The 23,294-nt window shown below is 64.0% G+C and overlaps 1 protein-coding gene across 4 annotated transcripts; it reads right to left on the bottom strand.

Annotated features, from left to right (window-relative positions):
* Positions 1–2,421: 2,421 nt before the first annotated feature.
* Positions 2,422–23,029, bottom strand: SLC29A1 (solute carrier family 29 member 1 (Augustine blood group)). Of its 4 annotated transcripts, XM_068676546.1 has the most exons (14): positions 22,522–23,028; positions 19,647–19,731; positions 6,779–6,834; positions 6,408–6,489; positions 6,102–6,274; positions 5,828–5,967; positions 5,564–5,698; positions 5,378–5,475; positions 5,036–5,126; positions 4,854–4,945; positions 4,637–4,745; positions 4,429–4,514; positions 3,365–3,564; positions 2,422–3,110 (listed from the first exon to the last, which is right to left on the bottom strand). In XM_068676546.1, exons 3-14 carry the CDS (start codon positions 6,805–6,807, stop codon positions 2,999–3,001), a joined length of 1,347 nt encoding a protein of 448 aa, XP_068532647.1. In that variant the 5' UTR covers positions 6,808–6,834; positions 19,647–19,731; positions 22,522–23,028; the 3' UTR covers positions 2,422–2,998. The 4 variants fall into 4 exon arrangements, with proteins under 4 accessions (XP_068532647.1, XP_068532648.1, XP_068532646.1 ...); XM_068676547.1 differs by lacking the exon at positions 19,647–19,731 and having other exon boundaries at positions 22,522–23,029; XM_068676545.1 differs by lacking the exons at positions 19,647–19,731; positions 22,522–23,028 and adding an exon at positions 15,905–16,033.
* Between the last annotated feature and the right edge of the window lie 265 nt (positions 23,030–23,294).

Below are 23,294 nucleotides of genomic sequence, written 5' to 3'. Positions count from 1 at the left end.
TTGTTCAGCTCCTCCTGGTCAACGTATTTCTCCTTCATTTTCTTGGTCTTTTTCTTCTTGCCTTTGTCTCCTTCCTCCTCGTCAGAGCCCACATCCCAGTTTCGGGTTTCTCCTCATCCTTGGACTCCTTCCTTCTCGCCTTTCTCCTCCTCCACCTCATCATCACTGATCTTTCTCACACTCCTTCTCCAGCTGTGGAGGAAAGGACAAGAAAATCATCACCACGAGCCCAGGTCTAGCACCAAGCAAACATCACCAGGAATCCTTCTCCATGTGAGGTATTCTCCTGGGTGCAATACAGGGCCCAACCCATGTAACACCTGGAAATGGAGCTTATCACCAAAGCAGCCCTCACGGCCCTTCCAGGATCTACATAACCAAGAACTGTTCAAGGGAATAGCAGGCAAGAAACCTTCCTCTCTCTGTGGCTGGTCTGGGTGACCTCCAGCTGCACCAATGAAAGTCCAACTGTGTGGCTGAGTATTTCACCTCCAGTTAGCCCCCAGCCTCATACTACCTCTAGCAACACAAGCTGGAAGCTGCTCTTTCATGGCTGCTCCCTCCTCCCTCCAGCCTTTCTGGGGTCCCCCAGTTCTTCTCTTACATACATGAAGCATGATGGGGTAGCCGATGAGCTGGGAGTGCTTCTTCACCATCTCTTTGACCCGCCTCTCCTCCGAGTACTCTGTCTGGTCCTCCTTCAGATACAAGATCACTCTGGTGCCTCGTCCGATGGGCTCACCTGTAGCGTGAGAGGACAAAGATTTGTGCTTCAGGGCACTGCATTAAAGGGCAGAGTACAACAGGGACTAACCCCTTGAGCCTAACCACTGCTTGATATCTCAAAATTACCACAGGTGATTAACAGGACAGCCCAGCTCTATGGAGCACCAAGAAAAGGGTCATGCCTAGCAGCAAGACACACTTGGCTTTGTGTGACATGGTCAGACCAGACAGTGAAGGAGCCCCCAGCTGATGACTCCCAAGCGTACTGCTCATTGTTGTCACACTTGGTAATGACAACCACCTTCTCGGTAGGCAGAATATAAACCCACACCAAACTGCCCAACCATGGAGATGTCTGCACCAGCCTGTGGAGGTGGAGAAACACTAATGGACCAGGGAGGACATGGGAAAGGTGTGCAACTGATTTAACCAATAAAGAACTGCATCAGTATGCACGCATTAAGGAACAAGTGCCAGCAGGCAGCCAGCCCTACCCTCAGCACCTCCCTGCTGCTGTAGAGGTGGAGAAACACTGCAGGAGGGCAGCAGCTCCCACAGCCAGAAAGGCAGCAGGGCTGGGGTTATACAACACCAGATGGCACCCAGGCCCTTGGGATCCCAGACAGCCCCAAACAACCCACCTGCAGGGCTTCCATGAAGGCCTTGGTGCTGGATTTGGCGCTGGTGCCCAGATTGTTGATGAGATCGGCTTTCATCATCCCGATGCCGGTGTCCACCAGGGTGAGTGTGCGCTCCCAGGGGCTGGGCACTATGTCGGTATCGAGGTCCTCACCGCTGCCGAGCTTTGAGGGGCCGGTCAGGCTCTCACAGCGGACCTCATCCAGTGCCCTGTGGCCAGGGCGGTGCCTCCTGCTCCTCCTGCTGCCTGCCTGCTCAGCACCCCCCTGCCCTCACCGCCACAAGCCCCAAGCGTCTCCCACAGACCCCAGCCGACAGGGGGCTGCTTGCGTCGGAGGCGTTAGAGACGAGCTCCCGCAGGCTAAAAGGGGCGCTAGGAGGAGACAGGGAAGGGAATGGGACGGGAAAGGTAAGGCCCAGCCCGCCCCCCCCTCCCCGCTCCTTACCTGCCCGCCCCGACCGCCCGCCGCGAAAAGCGAACGCAGCCCCCCGGCCGCCCTTTTATAGGCTGGATTCCGGCCCGCCCCAGCCGCCGGCTCCCTCCGCCTTAAAGCGGCCACGCACCGCGCAGCTCCCAGCCGCCGCTCAGCGGAGCCTCGCCGCGGCCTCCCAACCCTTATCTCCTCCTCATATCTCATCAGATACTCTGGAGCCCTCCTCTCCGCGCTCCCACCCGGCTCGACGCGGCAGTGCTATCGGTGGGCCCCCCCAGTTGCCCGTTTAACAGCGGCGAGCCGGCAAGGGGGCGAGGGACTACTTCCCGCGGACGGCGGCGGAGGAGCACAGCGGAGGGATAAGAGCGCCGCGGCTCTCGCAGAGCCCTTCAGACGGCCGCGGGCGGCCGTGGGGGGCGGTGGGACCCCGCTGCTGCGGGCGCTCGGCTCCCCCTGTGGGGCTGTGAGGGGCTGAGGGGTTCGGGCACGGTGTGGGGCAGGCTGAGGGGTGGTGGCCCTGTAAGGGGGGGATCTGGGCCGGCAGGGGGCGCTCGGGGTGCCCTCAGCCCCCCCCAGCGCTGGGTGCTGTAGAGGAAAGCCCCCGCAGTGATGCAGACGGACACAGATTTTGGTCTTTTTTATAGAAAACGGGTACAGAGAGACGCGGGGCGGGAGGGGCGGGCGGGGAGCTGCCCCCTGCCCTCTCTGCAGGGGGGACCTGGTGCGTGGTACATGGGGGGGGGCTGTAAAGGGGGCGCAGGGTGTGTGGGGAGGGCAGCGAGGCAGGGAGAGGGGCAGGAGGCGAGGCGTGGGGGCAGGAGGGGCGGTAACGCTGGGTGCCAGCCTTCCAGCCCGCCTGGCAGAGGTGCAGGAGGCTCAGCGCGGCTGCCGGGGTCAGGCTGGGGGAGTTACAGGGCGCGGGAGGCAGCAGGACCTCGGCTGAGGTCCCAGAGTCTTACACGCAGCACGGGGGGGGCGAAGGCACGGAGGCCTGAAGGCAGCGCGCGGCCGAGCGTGGCAGGAGCCAGGCCAGCCCTGGAGGAGTGGAACCGTCCCCCGGTGTCACGGCTGCCGTGGCAAGGGGCAGGCGCGGGGTGCTCTGTCCCCGCAGCGCTCAGGTGGCCAGGGCCTCGGAGGAGGAGGAGGAGGAGGAGGATGCGGAGCCGTGGCGGTGTCCCTGCACCCTCGGGGTGCCTCTGCTAGATGAGGATTTGGAACAGGAAGGAGACGGCGGCTCCGAGGGCCAAGCCCAGCGCCAGGAAGAAGGCCATGACTGCGCCGGCTGTCTCCGCTTCGTGGGCCAGCACTTTCCTAGGGGAGAAAACATGAAAACACGTGTCAGACCCCTTCCCAGGACGCATGCCCCATGCCCTGGCATCAGCTCTGCTGAGAGGAGGCCACCGAGGAGGCAGAGGCTGTGCTCCTCCACGCCAAAAAGCCAGCAAGAACAAATCCTGCCTCGCTCTGAGCATCTACCTCCAAACCCCGGGCTGGTAGGAGAGGCAGAGCGCACGGGGCACCCACTGCTGTAACCGGCTCTTCCCCCGTCCCCAGCTCGTACTCACTTGGGCCCGAAGCACATGCAGAGGCTGGCCAGGTAGCCGTTGGAGATGGAGAAGAAGATCATGAAGATGATGTACCAGGCGTCATGGGAGAAGAAGACGGGCAGGTAGTGCCGGGGCTGCACGTTGCACAGCATGAACAGGGGGATGAAGACGACGCGGAGGAACACCAGCACTGGCAGGAGGCAGCTGTCCTTGCCGGGCTGGGGGAGAAACACGGGGCGCTGAGCAGCTCCGAGGTGGCTGGCACAGCAGCAGCAGGGGCTGCAGAGGAGCCACACCGAGCTGGAGAGGACTTCATGCTCTGGGGTCGGAGCAGACCCTGGAGGTGGCAGCACTCTGGGGACGCTTCCTGAACGTGGTGGATGCTATGCCAACTGCTGTGCCCGCGGGCAAACAGCAAGAGCAGCTGCCTGCTTTGTTTGCAGAGCAGAGAGGAGGGCCCCAGCCAGGGAAGCGGGGCCCAAAACCACAGGCAGTCAGACTTTCCACACAGCTCTGTTTTGGAAACGGCTCCTGCTGGCTCATCCCACCGCCACAGCCCAGGCAGCTCCGAGAAGAAGCAGCTCCAGGCTGCAAGGAGCTTCTCCAAACAAACAGCCCGAACCATGCAAGGGAAACGGCACTTGGGGGGTGGACACAGGCAGGACAGCCCCCTCTTTGCCCACCGCTCAACCCCGGCACCAGGAGAGGAGAGGAGAGCTCGGGGGGGACCTGCAGGGCTCCACTCTGCTCCTAGGACCGGGCTCTTTAAAGCAGCTGCACCCCGCGCGGGGGCCAGAGGTTTTATTTTGGGCTGCCCTGCCTTTCACCCTCTTCCACCGCCGCCATCCTGCCCGGCTGTTTGCATAGCTGGAGCGCAGGGTTGTTTACAAAGAGGCTGGAAACGGAGGAGACAGCTTCATCCAAGCCCCGCTGCGAGATGGGGGTGGGAGGAGGGCAGGACAACGCTGTGGCTTTTGCTTCTAACCCATAAATTTCTACTTCGGACCTCCAGCCAGGGCAGGAGGCAGCTCTGCGCCTCCTTCCTCCCCCAGGCCGTGGCCACGGGGTGACGGAGAGCTTACCCACGTGAAGAGGGCAGTGAGGCTCCGTCCTGCCCAGTCGAAGACGTTGAACATCAGGAAGCAGGAGACAGGGATGAAGTAGAGCCCTGCAGGAGGAGGAGGAGGAGGAGCAGATCAGCGCTGCCCGGGGTGCCCCCCTCCACAAGCCCCACTGCCCTTCCTGGCATTTAACTTGCTGCTGCTTCCCTCCCAGCCCGGCCACGCTTACCCCACTCGTTTTCCTCTCCGAGGCTGGTGTGCACCTTAGCTGTGATGGCAGGGAAGACCCCGATGGTGACGGTGAAGACCGCGCAGACAGACACAGCCATGAGCCAGAGCTGGGGAGATGAAAGAAAGAGGTTGGTGCTGCCAGCCTGCTCTCTCCATGCCCTGCGCCCGTCTCCTGACACGAGGGGCAGGGCAGGGGCTGCTGGCAGCTCGCAGACCTTCTTAAAAATGGAGATGACCGAGGACTTCTCATCAGGGCTGTGGACGGGGATGATCTTTGAGTTATTCTGCTCCATCCCGTTGAGCTCATCTGCGGGGAGAGACAAAAACAGGGCATGGCAGACCCCACACAGCACAGCCCTGATTTAGCCCTGCCTCGTCTTTCCTCGCAGCCCCTCACCTTTCTTAATCAGGTCTCTCTTGGTCTCCAGCTCCGCGTTGTACACGTGGTACTCCGTCTTGTCCTTCATGGAGTAGTACCTGAAGAAATCCTGCGGAGACACAGCCAGGGAGCTCGGTCAGGCACCAAGAAAGAAGCCTGCCGGGGAACTGGCACCTGGGGCCGGGAGGTAACAGCAGATCGTGCCAGATGGGCAAAGTTTTTCCTTTTGTGTCTGGGGCTCATTTCCACGCAGCCCCAGGGTATCTGAGGTGGGAGGTGCCCCAGAAGGTGGAGGCTGGCAGGAACCAAGGCAGGGGTGCTATGGGGCTGAGGTTCCCCACCAAGCAGACGAAGCCTTACCGTGCGGGGCAGGAGGATGTAGGACAAGATTGCCAGCAGGATGGCCACGCACGCCGTGGTGAAGTAACCAATGTAGCTCTCTGGCTGCTGAGCGCCAACTGGGGAAGGGACGGGGAGAAAAGGATGAGGATGAGGAGCCAGCAGCGCCCCGCTGACCCGCAGGGCCACAGGGCAGGGGTTACTCACTGGCGATGCTGAAGATCATGGCCAAGGCGGCGAAGATGCCCGCCAGGCCCTGCCCGCTCATGATGGGAGCCGTGTAGTTGGCGGGCAGGAGCCCCGCCAGGCCGAAAAGGCTGCTCTGGAGGATGGCCCCGAAGGCTGCGAGGGGAAAAACGAGAAGCAGGAGTGAGAAACCAAAGGTGAGGGTACGCTGCGCCTCTGCGGGGAGCCCCTGCGGGTCCCCATCCTTCCCACAGAGCCCGGTCCCAGCCCCGCGGCCTCGCTCACAGTTGATGAAGACGATGCTGATCATGGTGAAGATGAAGAAGGGCAGCGGCTCCATGGCGACCTTCACCATGACGGCGGTGATCAAGAACACCAGCCCGATGGCCACCAGGCTGCCCAGGATGCGGATCTGCTGGGGAATCCTGCAAGAGAGGGCCTGGAGTGAGGAAAGCCCAGCTCCTGGAGGCCTGAAAGCTCTCCCCGGGGTGTCCCAGCCAAAACCCAGCAGTTTGGCCCTGGAGGGGGCTGGCGGGGGCAAGGATGGGGCCGTGCTCACCGCTGGTGGATGAAGGAGTTGAGGCACATGAAGACGAGGAGGGGCACCATGGCGCAGAGAGTCATGAAGTTGTCAAACATGGAGTGCAGGTAGGAGTGGGACAAGGCAGCCCCAGTGCTCTGATTCCCGAGCTGGCTTATGTTCTTCGCCTCCTCCAGGCGGCCGATGAAATACTGCCAGGGAAGGAGGGGATGAGGTGCCTCCCCAGGCCAACCCCGTCCCCCCTCCCGCCCCACAGCCAGCCCAGGGCTCCTCCTGCCACCTCACCCCCGCTTCTGCCTCCCCCGCGGTGCCGCAAGCCCTCACCTCCCTGGCAGTCATGAAGAAATTCCATGGCAGCAGCGTTCCCAGCCCAAGGATGAAGAAGATCAGCCAGACAGCCTTGTACCTGCACAAGGTGTGTGGGGAAAAAAAACATTTTTCTGTGGAAAAACTGATGGAGCCCCTCAGGGAGCGGTCTCCACGGGCAGGGAGGGATCCTGCTGCTCCCAGCCTCTGCCACAACCACTGCTGGCCAGCAGAGACACAGCACTCCCCAGGGGCTCAGCCCGTACGGGCCCTTTGGCGTCCTACAGCTCCGTAACCCACTAAATAGCAGGACCAGGGTCCCCCCTGCGTGCTGCCCACCCCAAAATGTCCCGGTCCCCTGCGCGCGCCCCGCGCCTGCTCGGCGTTACCTGTCCTGTGGCCCGTCTCTTGCTGTCATCTTCCGCAGCAAGGCTCAGTGCGGGTCCTGGGAAGCAAACAGAGGATTTTATGGGGCCGTGAGGCCAGGCGGGGGCCTCCCGCTGCAGGTTTTCACCCCGGCGCCGTGCCGCTGGCCGAGCGGCTCCTCGGGACTGCCCGCAGCCCAAGCGCTGTGCCACCTCCGTGCCGCTGCTCGGGGGGCACCGCCTGTCCTCCCACGGCAGGGCTGCCCTCCCGAGATGCCCACGCTGCTCCACCCCGGCCGCCTGCCGCTCGGCTGCGGGCTCTTAAGGGATTTGTGAGCCTGCAGCTCTGCCCCCAATCCCCAGGAATCCCCGAAGCGTATGCGCACTGGGCTGCGGCCGCTCCCCCCGCCCTCCCCGCATCCTTCCAGCGCCGGGGGTGCGGAGGGACAAAGGACACGGGGCACGTTTCGGACACGGTGGCCTCTCGGGTCAGCGCCCCACAAACCTTTTTCCGATCCCCTCTTCCCCAAGGCTCTCACAGTTCATTCCTGGGTGAGCCGAGGGCATCCCTCCTCCCCTCCCCGGCACCCACCGCTGCGGGTACAGCCCCTGCGGGGGAAAACTGAACCCCATCCACTGCCCCCTATCCCTTTTCCCTCTCCCTGGGGCAGAGAGGGTTCCCCCACAGGCCTGCCTTGTCCTTCTCCAGGCGGGGCGGCGCATGGGGCACCCGGCCGCTTCTCCAGGGGCGCGTGGTCCGCAGCGGGGCTCCCGGAGCTCAGCCCCCCGCCGCCCCCCGGCCTCGCCTGCCTCCCGTCCTGCTGCAGCATCCCTCCCTGCCTGCCTGCCTGCAGCACCCTGCCAGCCAGGGCGGCCGTGGGGGCTGGCAGGGAAGCAGCATGCCGGGATCTGTAGTCCTCAGTGAGGGCAGCCTGCCTTAAAGGCAACCGGGAGGGGAGCCTCCGGGCACGGCTGGCGCTGGATTAGCAGGGGGGTGAGAGCGTGGCTGCTACCCCCCATGTGCAGAAACACCACCAAGGCGGCTGGTTGTCCCCAAAAAACAGGCAGCAGAGCCCCAGCTCGCCCAGCAGGTCCCCAGTAAGCCATCCCTTCCCCAGACAAACCCCACCAGCTTCCCTTGGGTCATGCTGGTGTCCCAAGAAGCCGAGGAACCAGCGGCACACACATACCTGGGGAGGACAGAGCCCCAGCTGCTGATCCTACCCCCGGGTCCAGCCTATTTGAAGGCAGCACGTGCTCCTCCTGCTAATGGGGGCGAGTGCTCAGCCCCGGCTCATGTCACGGGGACGTGGCCATGTGGCTCTGGTGGCACCCGCGGCGGAGGTGTCGGGTACCGGGGCTGGCAGGCAGCCCGGGTCCCGCTGCCCAGGAGAAGGCAGCAGGCAAAGGGCACCGTGCACGAGGTGGCACGGGGCTGCCGGCGGCAGGGAGGATGCGGGGGGGGGGGCGGGATCGGGGTTTTGGGGACGCTTCTGTGACGCTGCCCCTTCCCGGACACCTCCCGCTTCCGTCCGCGGAGCGCCAGCATCCCTGCGTCAGGAGCCTGACCTCAGCGGGTGATGCCCAGCCGCAGCCTCCTGCCTGCTCTGTTTGTTTTCTGTCTCACTTTGCTAAGCGCCTTCTCATTTATTTATTTATTTTTTTTTCCACAAAGAGCCGGTGGCTGCCAAGGGGCGCGCGGGTCAGAGCTCATTACGGCAGGAAACGCGTCCAGCTGCCAACTCTTCCAAACGGCCCTCCAGTAAACACGAGAGGTCAAACAAAGCAACACAAGCAACAGGTGGCAACCACGCGAGAGCGATCCGACGGCAGATTGCGAGCAATCCCACATCAACGGGCCAGGGATGGAGCCCACCTCCAACCTCTGCCACCTCCTGGGGACCTCACCGCGGCCACCGGTGCGACGGAGAGCATGGGGCAAGAGTAGGGACTCTTGTTCCTGGCCTCCCCATCTCCCCTGAAGTGCTGCGTGAGCAAAAGGAGCAGGATGAGGAGTCGGACGGGCTCAGCAAGCGAGGAGTTATCCCCTTTGACCACACGTGAATGAGAGGAAGCACAATTTTAATTGCCCATTTGCTTGGCACAAAGGCTCAGGCACGCGCTTAGGCGACACCGATTGTGTCGGGCCGAGCCTGGCAGCCCAGGGCAGGGATGTGAGCGAAACGCCCAAGCTCTGCAGAAAAACTGGCACTGCAGGAGCCACGCCTGCAGGCGGCACTTTGTCACCCGCTTCGGAGGCTTCCTCACCCCTCCCTTCCCACTCACCCCCTTCCCTTCGGCTCCTGCCGCCTTCGCCAACAGCGAACAAAGAGCGCGTCCGGCTCCACGGAGCCATTTCAGGGCGAGGAATGGGGATGCCCCGAGCCTCGTCCCCAAACACCAGCCCGTTAAAGAGAAGCCCTTTCTGCCACCCCAGCCAAGGGGCGGCTGGCAGGCTCTCCGGCGAGCACCTTGGCATCCTCCTGCCGCCGGCCAGCGCCGGATCGCTTTGCAGGGATAAGGTCAGCACTTCCTGCCCCCGCAGCCAAGACGGGGCAGGGCCAGCTGCCTCTCCAGCCATCGCCCCCTTCCCTCTTCCGTCCTGTCCCCCCTGCGCCAGCAGGAAGGCTGACTTGGGGCCGCCAAAGTTTACCTACGGGCACGGAGGTCCGATGAAAACAAGTCACATGAAACCTCGGCTCGGCTGGAGGATGGGAAAGGCGTCGAGATCTCGTCCCTGGCCAGGCCACCCGCACGCTCGGGGTGCCCCTTCCTTGCCGTGGCCGTGCCTCCGTCTGCAGTCGTGTCTGTCCCACGCGCCCCCGCCTTCAGCTGCGCGCACACCTGGTACATTTTGCAAGAGGCATGAGTGTGCGTGGCGGCGCACCTTGCCGCGGCGCCGGGACGAACGTGAGGCCTCGAAAACGCAGGGCAGGTGCCCCGGCGCGACACAGAGCCCGGCCAGCCTGAAACGGGGTCTCTAGGATGGCCAAAGGCAACAAGGGGCACGGCACGAGCAGGGAGAGCAGCTCCGTGCGTGCGTTCTCAGCCGCCGAGCACTGCTGCCCCTCGGTCAGACAGCCTTGGTACATGTTTTGTAACCCGCTGAGGGTTTCGCTTTGTGAAACTTTCCACTTCCCCTGCAGCTCAACAGCCCTTTGAGCAAGGGCAGTGTCCCGCAGCAAGGAACTCCTCCGCCGCACGGCATCGCCGAGGCTCCCTCGCCCTCAGATCCAAAGCCTGGACACACTTTAGACCCCTTCTCGTGCCAGCCATGACTTTCCAGGCGTGGATCCTAGCCACCCTCGATCATGTTTTCCAAACAGAAAAATTCTAGCTCACTTAGTCATACAGCAACAGCTCTGCGCCTTTGATCCTCCTCTTTGCTTTCCTCCAAATCTTTCCCCTCGTTCTCCCGAAGCCTTTCGGAGATGAGGGGGCCATGAGGGGGCCGCATTACGAGTGGATGAGCCATGGATCTGAACAATGGCACCAGCCCTTCCTGCTTTGGTGCTCCTGGTGGCTTGCAAAGAGTGACAAAGGCTCTTTCTTAACGACTTGATGCACTCAGTGACTCTGGCTGCACACCGAGCTATCTGAAATAGCCCCAGGCCTCGCTGTGAGCGGCCAGCTCAGCGTGTAATCTCCTCTGCAGATTTGGGACTATTATTTCCCCCTTTGCATCACTTGATTTTTATCTAAACCGAATTTCAGCTGCCTGGTGTCGCAATGCTCTTCTGTGCTCTAGGCACCGTAATTCGATAGCATCAGGCGAACCCTCAGCTCCTTGCTCGCTCGCTCCCTTTTCCAGGTCACTCCTGACCTGACGGCGCTGGAAAAGCACGGAGCTGGACGCAGCCATCTCCTGCCACCGCAGGGACTGACCACGGCCTCCTACGCCCTGCTTCCTGTTTTGGAACCAATTACCCGGCCACGCAAGGACCTTCCCTCTTGCCCCGCCAGCTTCCCAAAAAACTGGGCTGAAAGACCGCGTTGGGTGCGTTTTGGCAAGCCGTGCGGCCACCGCGAGCCCAGGCTCCCTCCGAAGCACTCGCCCAGCTTGGGGACCTGGGGTGCCCACGCAGGACCCTCGGCACTTGCCAGCTCCCCAGGGGCTGGGTTGGCCTCTCGGGTCGCGGTGCAGGCGGGCGGGACGCGACATGCAGCAGCTTCCCCAGCCAGCTTTTCCCCGAAGTTCCCCCCAGCCTTTCTTAGAAATCAGCGTCACATCTTCCCCCTTCCCGGTCTCTGGAGGGCTGGGGCAGCAGTGGATGAGCGAGCACGCGTCGCACACGAGGCTTGGCTGCTTCACCCTCCCTTTCCTGTCGCTGAACGTTACCAACGTTGGCTTTATGAGCCTTCCTCCGGGCTCCTCGGACGCTCGCTGAGCCCCCTGGCAGAAGGACACAGCTCGGGCTCTCCCGGAGAGCAGAGGACAAGCTCTGTTTGGCTTTTCTTCTGCATCCTCTTCTCCGATCCCCTCCAGCAGCCTGTGGCTGGCTTTCTGCTCCCGGTGTGCTTTACGCGCCGCTTCCACCAGCGAGCTGGTGGCACTTCCTACTGCGCTTGTTGTTGTGCTTCCTGAGCCCTGCCTCCACATGCAAACCACCTCACCGCAGCCCCCACCGCCGCTCTGCCCCCGCCCCTGGAGGAAGGAGCCTGGCGAAGCATTTCGGCCTCCCCATCACCTCGCTGCCCGTCACATCGCGAGGCGCTGGCAGGCAGAAAATGCTCCCGGGAGGCTCCCCGCTCAGGCACCCTCACCCCACGCGGGTTTTTGCCTCCTCCACACCTCCACTTCTGGCCTGCACCCGGCTTCACCGTGCTACCCATGCCGAGGAAAGGAAAGGTGGGCTCTGAGCCCTGCTCCTTCGGGTTTGCGGCACTTACACGGGATTCCCACAGCTCTGAGCAGGAGACACGGGGGATGTCCCCGCCGCCGGCAGCCGCCCCAGCCCTTATCTCGTCCAGCCCTGCGGCGTGTTTTGAACCGCGCACAGCAGCCAGCTGCAAGGCCCCTTATCTGCAGGGTTCACCGAGTCCCGAGAGGCTCCCCTGGGGGCCCCCGGCAGGTAGAGCCGCCCGGGTGTGTAAATTCATCCGGGAAGGCTCTTCTCACGCCCTCCACTTACGTCCTTAATTTGACAAGCCAGCCACGCGCTGCCCTGCACCTGGCAATTAAGCCCCTTTTACGTGCCCGGCGTCAGGTCGCTCGCTCTGCCTCAAGCAGCAGCTCCTGGCGACGCGGCGCTGACACCACGCGTGGTCACTGCTGCCCACAAATCCCTCCCCCTGGACACCGCTCCCCAACACGCTGGGCATGGGCTGCCCCTGGCACCCTCAGAGCCCTTCACACAGCAGAGATGGGCGCTGCTGCTCAGCATCCCAGCAAACGCTGCGCCCCCAAGGCAGTGGCCGTTCCCCTCCTTGCTCTCAGGGAGAGCATTTTAAGGTCATGGCAAGAAGCTTACCAGAAGGGCAGGGTGGTCCCAGCCCCCGGGTCCTGGTCCTACAAGTATCTGAGCTGTCCTTGGCTCTGAGGCCAGTGGTTTGGGGACGGGAGAGGAGATAGGGTGCCCAGAGAGGGCAGCAGTTTGGGGGGGACGTCACCGCTGCGCAGGGAGAGGGAGCTCCCCAGATAGAGCCAGCATCGGAGGGACAGAGATAAGCTGAGATAAGGTGACACCACCGCAGGCACAAGCCTCCCCTCCACCCCGACACGCCACCATGGGGCAGAGGGGCCCCGCGGGGATTTTGGCAGCCGGGCTGTCACCCCAGAAGGAAGGGACAACAAGGCAAGAGCTGGCTGATGCGCTCGAGGCGTGAGGTGGCAGCGATGACCTCCAGAGAAGGCCACCCCGCCTCACGTCGCCGCCCTGAGCTGGCTCAGGAAGAGGAAGGCACCGTTTTCCAGAAGTGGGTTGGAAAATGGGAAAAATCAAGGCCCTTTCTCCCAAGGGCAGGATGAAAGATTTGCGCAGGGCTCTACTCAACCGCATCTGCGGAAACCTCCAAAATAAAGCGCGTAACCTAAAGGAAACCATCTCCAGGTCCACCCTCGTGGAGGTCCCAGGGGCTGTGGAGGGATGCTGGGGGAAAGGGGTCGTCCCGGGGGCCACAGCAGGAAGAGGCACAATGGGAGGAAGCCAGGTTTCCGCTCCTGAGTCAAGAAAACCCTGCGGGGAGAAGGGGCAGGACACCGTTAATGCGAAAATCAGCTGGCAGCCCCGGAGAGGCTCAGGGACACGGGTGCTGGGTACATCTCTTGGCCTTGCTCAAGCAGCCAGGCACCTCGTGCTGCTCCTCCTGGACAGCTCTTACCCGCTCCAGCGGTGTGGGGAGTAACGCTAGGAGCTGCTGTGCGAGGCCTCTGTTTTGGGGTTTTGCGATTAGATCTGTGTCTTGCTGCCCCACAACGCCCTGGCACCCCGTTCCTGCTGCCCCAGGGAGCAGCCCTGTCCGGCAGCGTGCCGGCAGATCGCCTCCTGATGTGGCTCGGCGCGCGGTCACCCCAAAAAGCCACGAGGAGCAGAGGTGAAGACGGGAAGGAGAAGCTGTAGGAGAGGGCGGATTGCCTCTTAATCGCGGCCCCGAGCCCCCGGGGTGTCCCACAAGCACACTTTAAAGCGGGCTGCACGCCCCAAAGCCCTGCACGCCCCCGCCGTGTCCCCCACGTGCCTCCCTCTGCGGCTCCACGAGCTGCTCGCTCAGCACATTGCCAGCTGTCGGCGGAGGCGCTGGCAATTTCGCAGCGAGGTGCTTTCCCATCTGACAAGTCCTAGAGGAAACGGACGAAAATCAATCCCCCCCGGCACTGCTGGGAAGAAGGCAAGGCCGAGGCGATCGGCCCCGTTTCCTGCTGGCTGCCTCCCCGCCACCCGGCAGGCAGACTCCAAGTCCCTGCTCCCCGTCTGCCTCGGAGAAATGCGCTCTCCTGGAGGCACAGCCCGGCTGTGCGCACCCACAGCTCGGCTAAAAGCTGACAAACAGCCCCGAGCACCGCACGCATGGCACCAGGTCACCCGTTTGTGCCACTGCTGGACCTCTTTGAGCCTCTGCTTCCCCAGGGAGGGGGGAAACCAGGGAAAAGCCTGCTCCCAGCCACAGCAGGGCCAAAACACCACGAGCTTGAGGTTCCTCGCTGCCCTGCATGGGTTAGCGCTGGGTTGAGAGGGGAGTGCTCGGTGCTGGGGGGACGATGCATGGAGTTTGCACTTTGGGGTCAGTGCTGAGCCGGTAACAAAGGCAAGCAAACAGTGGCTGATAAGGGCAGGTTTCGCAGTTTCCTTAACAACTCCCAAGGACTCGCTGCCTTCCAGCCTCGGCACCTTCCCGGATGGCTGCAGGCTGGATCCAGCCCTGCCTCTGCCCGGGGAGCTGCGAGGAGCAGGGCAAGGCGAGGAGGGTGCCGTGCCAGCCCGACGGGTGCCTCCGCACCTTGGCGGCCTCCCTGGCCACAACAAGGAGGGAGCGCGGTCATCGCGGGTCAAGGACGAAGCCCAGGGCTCAGCTTCAAAGCGGCCGGGACTCATTAAGGCCATCTCACCCCGTGATAATGGGCGCAGGGATGCCGTGATGGTGAAATGAGCTATGCAGCTTGGGGAGGTGCCCTACTGCCCTGCGTGCCGGGGCCACGACTGCTGGGCCAGGCTGAGGTGGGTATCTTCATCCTCTGCGCTCCTCCTCCTCGCTCCAGGCACCTGGCACAGCCCCTGCCTCTCATCCGCGCTAACCCAGAGGGCAGCCACGCTGCAAATCACCTTCTGGGGCCTGCGCCACAGCCCTCGGAGCCACACGAAAGCTCCTCTGCTCCTCAAACGCAGCCTCAGGGAGCCGAGAGCGAGCCTACCTCTCCTTGCGGGGAGCAGGAGAGCTCAGCAGCCGAGCTCTGTGGCGAAGGCAGGCCCGAGGGAGCAGCTTGCAAGGGGCTGGGGAGCGGAAACGATGCCGCCAGGCCGGGCTGGGGTGCAAGAGGAGAGTGGGATTTCCCACGTCGGCATCCACAGAAGTCTCCTCAATTGTGTCTGCTCGCAACAGGCAACCGTGGGGCAGCCGAGCTGCTTCCTGCTCCGGAGCCGCGAGGAAGCGCATCCAGCTGCGGCCGCCAGCTGCACGAACTCCTCCTGCTGCCCGCAGCCCTGGGGAACCCGCTGGGCCGAAGGACACAGCCTCGCTTCTCTGCGATCCCACAGCCTCAGGGCTTGGCCACCACCGCCTTCCCACGAGCCGACAGCCCGTCTCCCAGGCAGATGCTGTGTCAGCCCGGCTGGCCTCAGCGCTTAGCAGGGGCTAAAAAGAGACTCGGGTTGAGCCACAGGGGTGGGGAGGACGGCACGGGCTCCACGCCGAGCTCCCCGCGTTCCTGCTAAGGCGGCCGAACTGCTCGGGAGGAGCGGGCAAACACGTGTTGAAACCTCCTGCTGTATCCCACAGCCGGCCAGGAGCGTTCCCCCGAGCGGGACCCGCCGCCACCACGGCCGGGGGCTCCTGGTGGAGGGCCACCAGCCCAGGGGACCCTGTGGCACGTGGGGCTGGGTGGCACATGGGGTGCAGCCCACGCGCCCTCCTGCAGCTCCGTGCCATGTGTGGATGGATGGCCACATGGCTGGGGGGGGGGGGCACACGCATCGCCCTGGTGAAACCCCGCACCCCACCCACTCGTGTCCGGGAACCGGGTGTACGGCCCCAAAACCACGCACCGGCTGGCACTCCTACCATAAGTTAGGGGAAGGGGCTCGGAGCTGCCGTGGGAGCCTGGGAGGGTGGAAAACACCCCGAGAAAAGCAGCACCCGAGGGGGGGGGGCACAGCATCCCCACGGGGGGGGCAGCTCCGCGCCCCACGCGTGGCCCCGGAGCGCTCGGGGGAGCGCATCCCCCCGACGGGCAGCCCTCTGCCGCCGCCCCCCCGCCATCCCCGGCCCCCCCAGCCGCTCGCAAGCCGTCCCCCCAATTTTTCCCCCCTCCCCACCCCCCCCCAAGTCATTTTTGCCGCTTCTTCCTTTTACCGCCTCCAGCCCCCAGAGGGCCGGGCTGGGCGCCGCCACCATGCGCCACGCGGTCCCCATACTCCGGGGGGGTCCCGTCTTCCCCAGGGCCACCGCGGCGCCCACGGCCACGGGGACCCCCGCGCCCCCCCACGCCGCACCCACCTGCGGCGCACCCCGCTCCGGGCCGGGCTCCGGCGCCGCTCCGCAGCTCCAAATCGCTCCGCTCCCCGCCGAGCCGCTCCGCACCGCCCCGGCCCGCCTCCCGCTCCGCCCCACGGCGGGGGGGACACGCGGGGGAGCCGTGCCCCGCAGCCCCACACCCGGCCCCGGGGGGGCGCGGAGATGCGGGGTTCCCCCCCTGGCTCCCCGGGATGCGGGGCGCGCCCGTGCGCCTTGCGCCCGGTGGCCAAAGGGCGAGCAGCGGGGGGCTGCGGGCCCCTTTCCCCGCTCGCACCGGCTCCAGGAGGTGATTTCTGTTTTTTTTTTTTTTCTTTGCACAGCTCACATTAATCGATCGGTATAGATAGCTGGCATTCAAAGGCTACTTGTTTTTTTGCTTAAGTGCCAAGGTACGGTGGCGCTGAGGGTACTTTGTCCCACGGCGAAGGGGTGTGGGCGCAAACCCCAGCTCGTATCTGGGCGGCTGGGGATCTTTTTTTGTTTGGCCACTGGTTCAAACACGCCACCCTCCTTGCTGGATCTCTTCACCTATAACTTCCAACCCCGGGAGGTGACCGCAGCTTATAAACTTTCCTCTTATTTGACTGCTCGAGTGTTTTCTGCGTTGATAAACTTCCTCAGGAAACCCTGCATCCAGCCATCAGCTGGGTTAGGAATAAAAATTGGAAGCTAAACGACCCCAAGTGCAGATCCCCATCCTCAGTGACGCTCACAAGATGCTCCACCACACGCCTCCCGAGCAGAAACAGGCACAAAGGTCACGCTTTTATTTCACATCCCAACTATGAACTTCTACGTGCAAGCAAAACGATCAAAAAGCCATAAAAAAAAGGCAGCGGTGACACATGAGAGACAGCTACTTGAACTTTCTGAAGCACAGCAGTGTGTCACCCCGATGAGGTGGCCTCTCCGCCACCCTGCTCGGTGCCACCAGTGCTGCAGGAGCCCTGCCGGTGCCGGAGGAACCCATTTATCACAGCCCTGTGCTGCTGGGATCTGCCCGCGGGCAGCCCTGGGAGCACGGAGCGAGCGGCAGAAAGCGTTGTTGGACAACCAGGCAGGAGGCTGCTGCACTAAGTGTGAGATTCGTATCGGCTCAAATTAAATTTCAAAGCTCCCGTCTCCAATTAGGCTCCCGCTGTGTCTCGCAGGCGGTGCCGGATCCGAGCCCAGGGGCTGCCTTTCCCCAGCCTGCTTTCCCCAAATGTCTCCGGTCTGGAAGGTCTTGCTCCAGGTGAGCTCCTCTCCCTTCCCTTCCCTCCCCCACTGAGGGAAAAACACCCACCGAGCTCACCTCAAAATACACAGGGAGGGGAAAAACAGAAAGCCAAGTGGCAGGCTGCAGCGTCGCCTGCTTTGGGACGCCTACAGTCACCCCTCTAGCTGTGAGATCGGCCACGCTGCCGCCGGCGGAGCCTTACGAGCCCCCGTGGGAGACGTGGGGACCTTGGTGCTGCGTTGGCCCGGGCCCTGCGTTTCCCCTGGAGAGGTCACATCCGCAGCTCAGCAGCACAAGCCAGCATTTGAGCCTCGTTAAGATGTTCGTGTTATTTATAAGCTCCAATTTTAGCTAAACGCTACGGGAACCGATCTCCCAGGGCCCCCTGGGTGCCCGCTCGAGCCACCTCTGGGCTTCCAGGAGCCAGTAGCAAGGTTCTCAGCACCATTAAGAGACCCGGCCCTGCCGGGAGGAAAGCCACCAGCACATCTCCTTCCCACCCGATTTTCCAGTAAGCCTCCACTTGAGGAGCAGGTGGGTGTAGCTGCTGCCTCACCCCGGGGCTTTCAGCAGCAGGGTACACAGCGCTCAGCGTCGCCAACCTACCGGATTAAATGTTGCCTAATTCACAGCTCTGCTCCTGACGACACTCCCAAGGACTGGAATTGGCACGGCTGCTCCCAGCCATCTCTCTCGGTGGAGCTTGAAAACCCATTAGCACCGAGCGCAGCCATCAGTGACCGCAGGCAGGGTGCCCAAGGGGGGGGCGCGGCGAGGGAGGCAGCCCCAGCCTGGCTGCTGCTCGGCGCACAGAGCCTCACCCAGCCGGCACCAATTTGCAGGACCGGGTCTTGAGGTGTCCTCCCGCGGGCAAGCAGGCGGCCTGGGGCGAGCAAGGCACGGTGCTTGGACGTGAGAGCGGCTCAGGGCTGTGAAACTTCAGCTGCTCACGGCTCGCGCATCGCCCCGCAAAGAAATCTGCGCCCCAGCTGGAGGGCCGAGCTCTTTGCTTCGTGCAGGCCAAGCACGGCCTTTGCCGAGCCCTCTGCTCCCAAGTGGCTCGTGTGTTATCAAGCTCATTCCTGCGAGCACAACAACAAGTCCACCCAGAAGAAGCAAACAGCTCCGGAAACCTCTTCGGCCCCGAACTGGAAACGCCGCACGGAGCAGGATTTCTCCCCCTCGTGCTGGGAAAAGCCAGCCCGGAGCGAGCCCGGGGGCTTGCTGTCCTCCCACCCTCCTGCTCGGGAAGCAGCAGCGTGCTGCCAAAGTGCTGCTGGCAGCTTGCTTCGCTCGCCAGAGCAAAGGGAGAAGGCAGGCTTGTACTTTCCCGGAGGAAGGCAGCCAGCAAAGCCTCTCCCTTATATAACGCTGGGAGTCCCCTCACCGGGGCCTTGCCGCAGAGGCTGGCTGAGTTTTTCCTCCCGAAACCTCAGGTGTGTGCCACAGGCAAGCCAAAGCCGTCGCCTGGAGCCCAGTTTGCAGGCTGGCCTCCAGCCTCGCTCCCCGGTTTGTAACAGGCAGAGCAAACAGAAGGGCTCCCCTTTCAGATACGCTCACTGCCAAACATTTCACAAAAGCTGCTTTTTTGCTTTTTTTCTTTTTTTTCTTTTTTCTCCTTGTAGCAATTCCCCGCATCCACCAAAGCGACTAAATCCAGAAGGGGAAGGCAAACAAGCGGCTGATTTTTTGGAAAGCAAGAGCAAAATGTGAGATTTATTCCGGGCATAACCTGGGGAAATATTTTCTGCACCTCTTGGGCAATGTTTGATTTTCAGAGCCCGAGGAGCGAGGTGCTATTTGTATGCGCTCAGCGTTTCAAGCATCCTTGCCACTTGGCACCCACGGCAAACGCTTCCCTGGGAGATTTGCAAGCACTTTGCATCCATACCTTAATTAACCCACGAGCCCTCCTCCTCCGGCACCGAGATTTTCCTTTTCCCCTCATTTGCCTCTGCTGCAGACGAGGGGGGGGGGAACGGAGGCAGCGTGAGGACACGGGGCTGTGCACCAACCCGTCCCAAAGCCATGTTGCCATCCCAAATCCAAGCCAAGCAGCAAGGGCAGCCCCGGCCAGCTGCAGCACCCGTGTGCGGCAAGGCAGGGCCATAAAACACAGGCATGCGTGTCGCTGCGTGGAGGTCTCCCTCTCCCCGGGCACGTGCGGAGCTGCTTTGCTCTGCTCGGCCCCCAGAGGGGCTGGGGGAAACCGGCCCTCATCCTGCTGCCACACCCCATCAGGAAACGCAGAAGATGCTGGACCTCTTGGTCAATGGCAGGGGGAAAAAAAAAACCCTACAGGCTCCTGGAGAGCCGGTTGTATGAGGCTGCGGCAGTCCCGGATGCTTTGAAAATCAGCAGAGGTCCTCAGCCTCTTCCTGAGGTCCCCAGGAGCTGCTGCCAGCCCCGTTTGGGGACAGGGCTCTCCCACCATCACTCACGGGGCTCCCAGCGGTGACCCCAAGGACGCCTGCCCTGTGATTTGGGGCGGGAGGGGATGCTCACCTGCGTGCTGTGATGCTCTCTGGAGCTCTGTCCGTGCCCGTCAGCCGGCACGCCGCAGTCCCTGCGCCTCCTCCCGCGGCCAGACCTGCCGGGATAAAGCCAGGCTGCTCGCGGTTGAAATGGGGCCGTGGGTGCCTTTCCAGCTCAGCAAGCAGGAACAAAACCCATTGTCCACGGGCTCTGCAAGGGGCCCGGGTGCTCGCAGGCCTCCCGTTCCCTCCATCGTCCCAAGGGGCAGCAGGGCCGGGTGCTCGTGGGGACAGCAGCATCTTTGGGACCTGGCGCCGGCGCTCCCATTGGCACCCTTGGGTGCGGGATGAGGGGCCCAAACCCTTCTTCCAAACCCGCTGCTGAGGGTCTCCCACCCCTGCTGCCTCCCTTCCTGCACCCCTGCTCCCCCCCAGCTGCCCCTTTGCTCCTCCGACAAGCTTTTACTGCCTAATGACAGCTCCTGGCGCGGGGCCGCAGGGCAGCCGGTTACTGAGTGACAGCGGCAGCCACCAGACGTCCCGTGCGGCGCTGTCCTCTCCCCCCACACACCCAGGGGCTGCTTCTGCCTGCAAGGGGCCAGGCTGAGACCTGGGGGAGCTCATGACACGTGGCGTGGGCTCCCGGCCCTGCAGGAGCCAGCAGGGAGCCACACAAATCCCCAAGGGCACCCCGCTCCTTGAGGGATGGCACCGTGGGGACCCCGGGGATGGCACCACGGGGACCCTGCCATGGGGCCACGGGCAGAGGGCACCTCACGCAGCCCCGGGAGCTTTCCCAGTGCTGCCTGCCCAAATCTGCGCCTGCCCAAACGCGTGCCCGGCCCGCCAGCTGCCGGCTGGCGCGGAGGAATCCAGCTCTGTGTAAACGCCTGGCACGGCCGACCGAATCCTGTTTGGAGAGCGGAGCCTGCCCCGTCACGCTTTCCCCCCGCGGGCGATTCGGCAGCGGGGCTGTGGCTGAATGCTCCCAAACATCTCCCGGGGAGACGGCCGGGAGGGCCCTTTCCCACAGCTCCCAGCACTCCGAGCCGCTCATTATTTCCCCTCCCTGCCAGCCCTGTTTGCTCGCCTTCCCAAGCCGCGACGTGGCCCCGAGGCCAAGCAACGATGAGGCATCACCACGAGGGCCGGCCAAACCTAAAGCTGGCCGCCGGGCACACCGACTGCCCAGGAGAGGAGGAAAAAAAAGCCTGAGCCCCCCATGGGGAGCACCCCGAGTGAGTGCCAGCCACCCCATGGGCAGGGGGTGCGCTAAAAAAATAGGGCAAAGGAAAAAATTTGGGGTGCCACCGGGCTTTGGGGCGCAGACGTGGAGAGGGGGCTGTCTCAGGGGCACCGCCTGCTTCTCCCTGGGTTTGGGGTGGGTTGGGGCGAGCGGTGCTGATCGTGGGGCCGTGCCCAAGCCCCGACAAACTCATGGCACGGGGAGCGCAGCGCGGTGCTCCCCTCTGCTGGCCGCAGCCGGCGGCGCGCCCGTCCCCGGCGCCTCGGGGCTGTGCGTTTTGGGGAGCAAAGCAACAGCTTTTTGGGGGGTTGGCGAGAACCCAAATCTGCGCCGTCCCCTCGAGATTTTGGGGTGCTACTCCCAGCCGGGATGGGTGCGTTACGGGTGGGGTTGTGGAGGTGATGGGAGCCCCAAAAAAACAAGCGGAGCTCCCCGAGGAGCCCCCCGGAGCAGCTGGGGGGGCTGCAGCCAGGGCTGCCCACCCCGCCCCGCGTCCCTGTTTTGTGGGGTTTTGGCCGGGGCAGCCAGGCCGAGAGGCAGCCTGGGGGCAAGGGCCAGGCTGCGGACCCTGCCCCGGCCCCCGCGCCCCGTGCGTGGGGTCAGGACCCTGCAAACAAGCCAAGGGGCACCTGGGGCCACCCCGTCCTGGCCAAATCAGGCCCAGGGCAGCACGGGGACGGCGCCTGGGGAGGAAGGAGCTGGGGAGGGAGCCGAGCGAGGGCCGAGGGCGGGCGCCCAGCGGTCAGCCCACAGCTTGGAAGGGTCACAGGGGAGAGTCTGGTTATGGGGACAAAGGGCTGGAGAGGTTTGGGCAGCACTGGGGAAGAAACCCCAACGGGGAGGCACCAAGCGAGGGCTCCCCGCTGCGTCCCCTGCGCTGCAGGCACCCCAAGGACCCTACAGAAGCACAAGGCACCACCCCAGTACGGCCAGAAGTGCGGGGATGAGCACCCTGGGGCCAAAAAAAACCCATGGGACCACCTTCCCCCCCTCGGCACCCCAACCCCTGCCCCGTTATGGGCCAGCAGGCAGAGCAAAGCCGCCGCCACCGGTGTCCCCGTGCCCCAGCTCTGACCTGCTGTCCCCAGCACCGCCGCTCAGCCCCGTGCCCCCGTTTCGGTGGCTGTCCGTGGCGCACGGTGCCAGCCCGGGGCACGGCCACGCACGCTTACATGTTGTCGGGTTATTTTTTTTTGTTGTTGTTTTGTTATTTTTTTTTTTTCTCCCCATGCTGCTGCCGGCTGCCGGGTCCGGATCCTGCGCTGCTCGGGGGGAGAGCTGCCAGCGCTGCCTGCCTGCCTCTCCGCAGGTCCTAGCGCTCTGCCGGCCGCACCAAGGACACCCGGCCGCAGGACAGCCCTCGGCCCCCGCCCGGGGATGCCCTCCTGGGGACAAAGGCCTTGTGAAACGGGGGGCCCTGCCCTATAGGCATGGCCCTGCAGAACCCGCTCCCCCCAGCCCTTTCCCTGCCACCCGCAGCGTGGCCGGGAGCCGGATCGTCCTTGTCCCCAGCTCCCCGCTCAGCCCCGGGGGCAGAGGGACGGGGCGCTGGGTGGCAGCCCCCCTGGCTGCGGGGTGACCTTGTACACGGGTCTCAGAGCCATGTCCCCTCCCCAGCCCCCAGCCCGGCTCCTTTCCCTCTCGCCACCCTGCCCGTTACCTCCGGGGCTCAGCTCCCCGCTGCCGCCGTGCCTGGTGCCGGGGATCCTCCAAGAGCGGGAGGATGGGGGCTGCGGAGCCCTCACCACACCACGAGCTCCTCAGCGGGCGCTGGCTCCCGCTGGCTCAGCAGGTGGAGGCTGCGTGCACGCGGGGATTAGCGGGGGGAAGCGGCGCCTGCCACCCAGACCGCCAGTGGGCCCGCTGCCAGGGCGAGGAGGGGGAGAGGCTGAGGGGAAGGAGCCCTCCCGCGGCACCCCGCGGCACAGGGAGCGTGCCGGGGGCTCTGCCTGGGGTCACCAGGTGCCCCCAGCCCCTCTGCCTTTTACACGTCCCGTCCCACGCCGCTGTGCTGGATTTGGGCCAGCGTGGGACACTTTGGGCAGGTCGGTGGCTCCACGTGTCCCGCACCCCAAGCAGTGCAGCCCCAGCCCCTCCACCCCTCTGTGGGCCCCCGAGCAGCTCGGGAATGAGCTGGCGGCTCCGGACACAGCGGCTGCTGGGGCTAAAAGTGCCTCCCCACGGCACAACCAGAGCTGGCCCCCTCCCAGGGCATCCCCCCCAGCCCCGGGAGAGCCGCCCCGCTCCTCTCTTCCCATTAAGGAATTTCCTCCACGGGTGCTGGAGGAAAACAGGTGCCCGAGCCAAGGCACCGAGCCGAGAGAAATCTGCGGCCCCAAATCCCCCCCAGGTCCCCTCCGGGAGCACGAAGCCCCTCGCCGGGTGACACCGACGTCCCCGTCCCCAGCTGGGGGTTGCGGCAGGACATGGGGG

Source organism: Anas acuta, chromosome 3 (genome assembly GCF_963932015.1).
Source record: "Anas acuta chromosome 3, bAnaAcu1.1, whole genome shotgun sequence".
In the NCBI taxonomy this organism is placed as follows: domain Eukaryota; kingdom Metazoa; phylum Chordata; class Aves; order Anseriformes; family Anatidae; genus Anas; species Anas acuta.
Note: the sequence above shows the minus strand (reverse complement) of the source record. Positions and strands in the feature narration are given on the sequence as shown.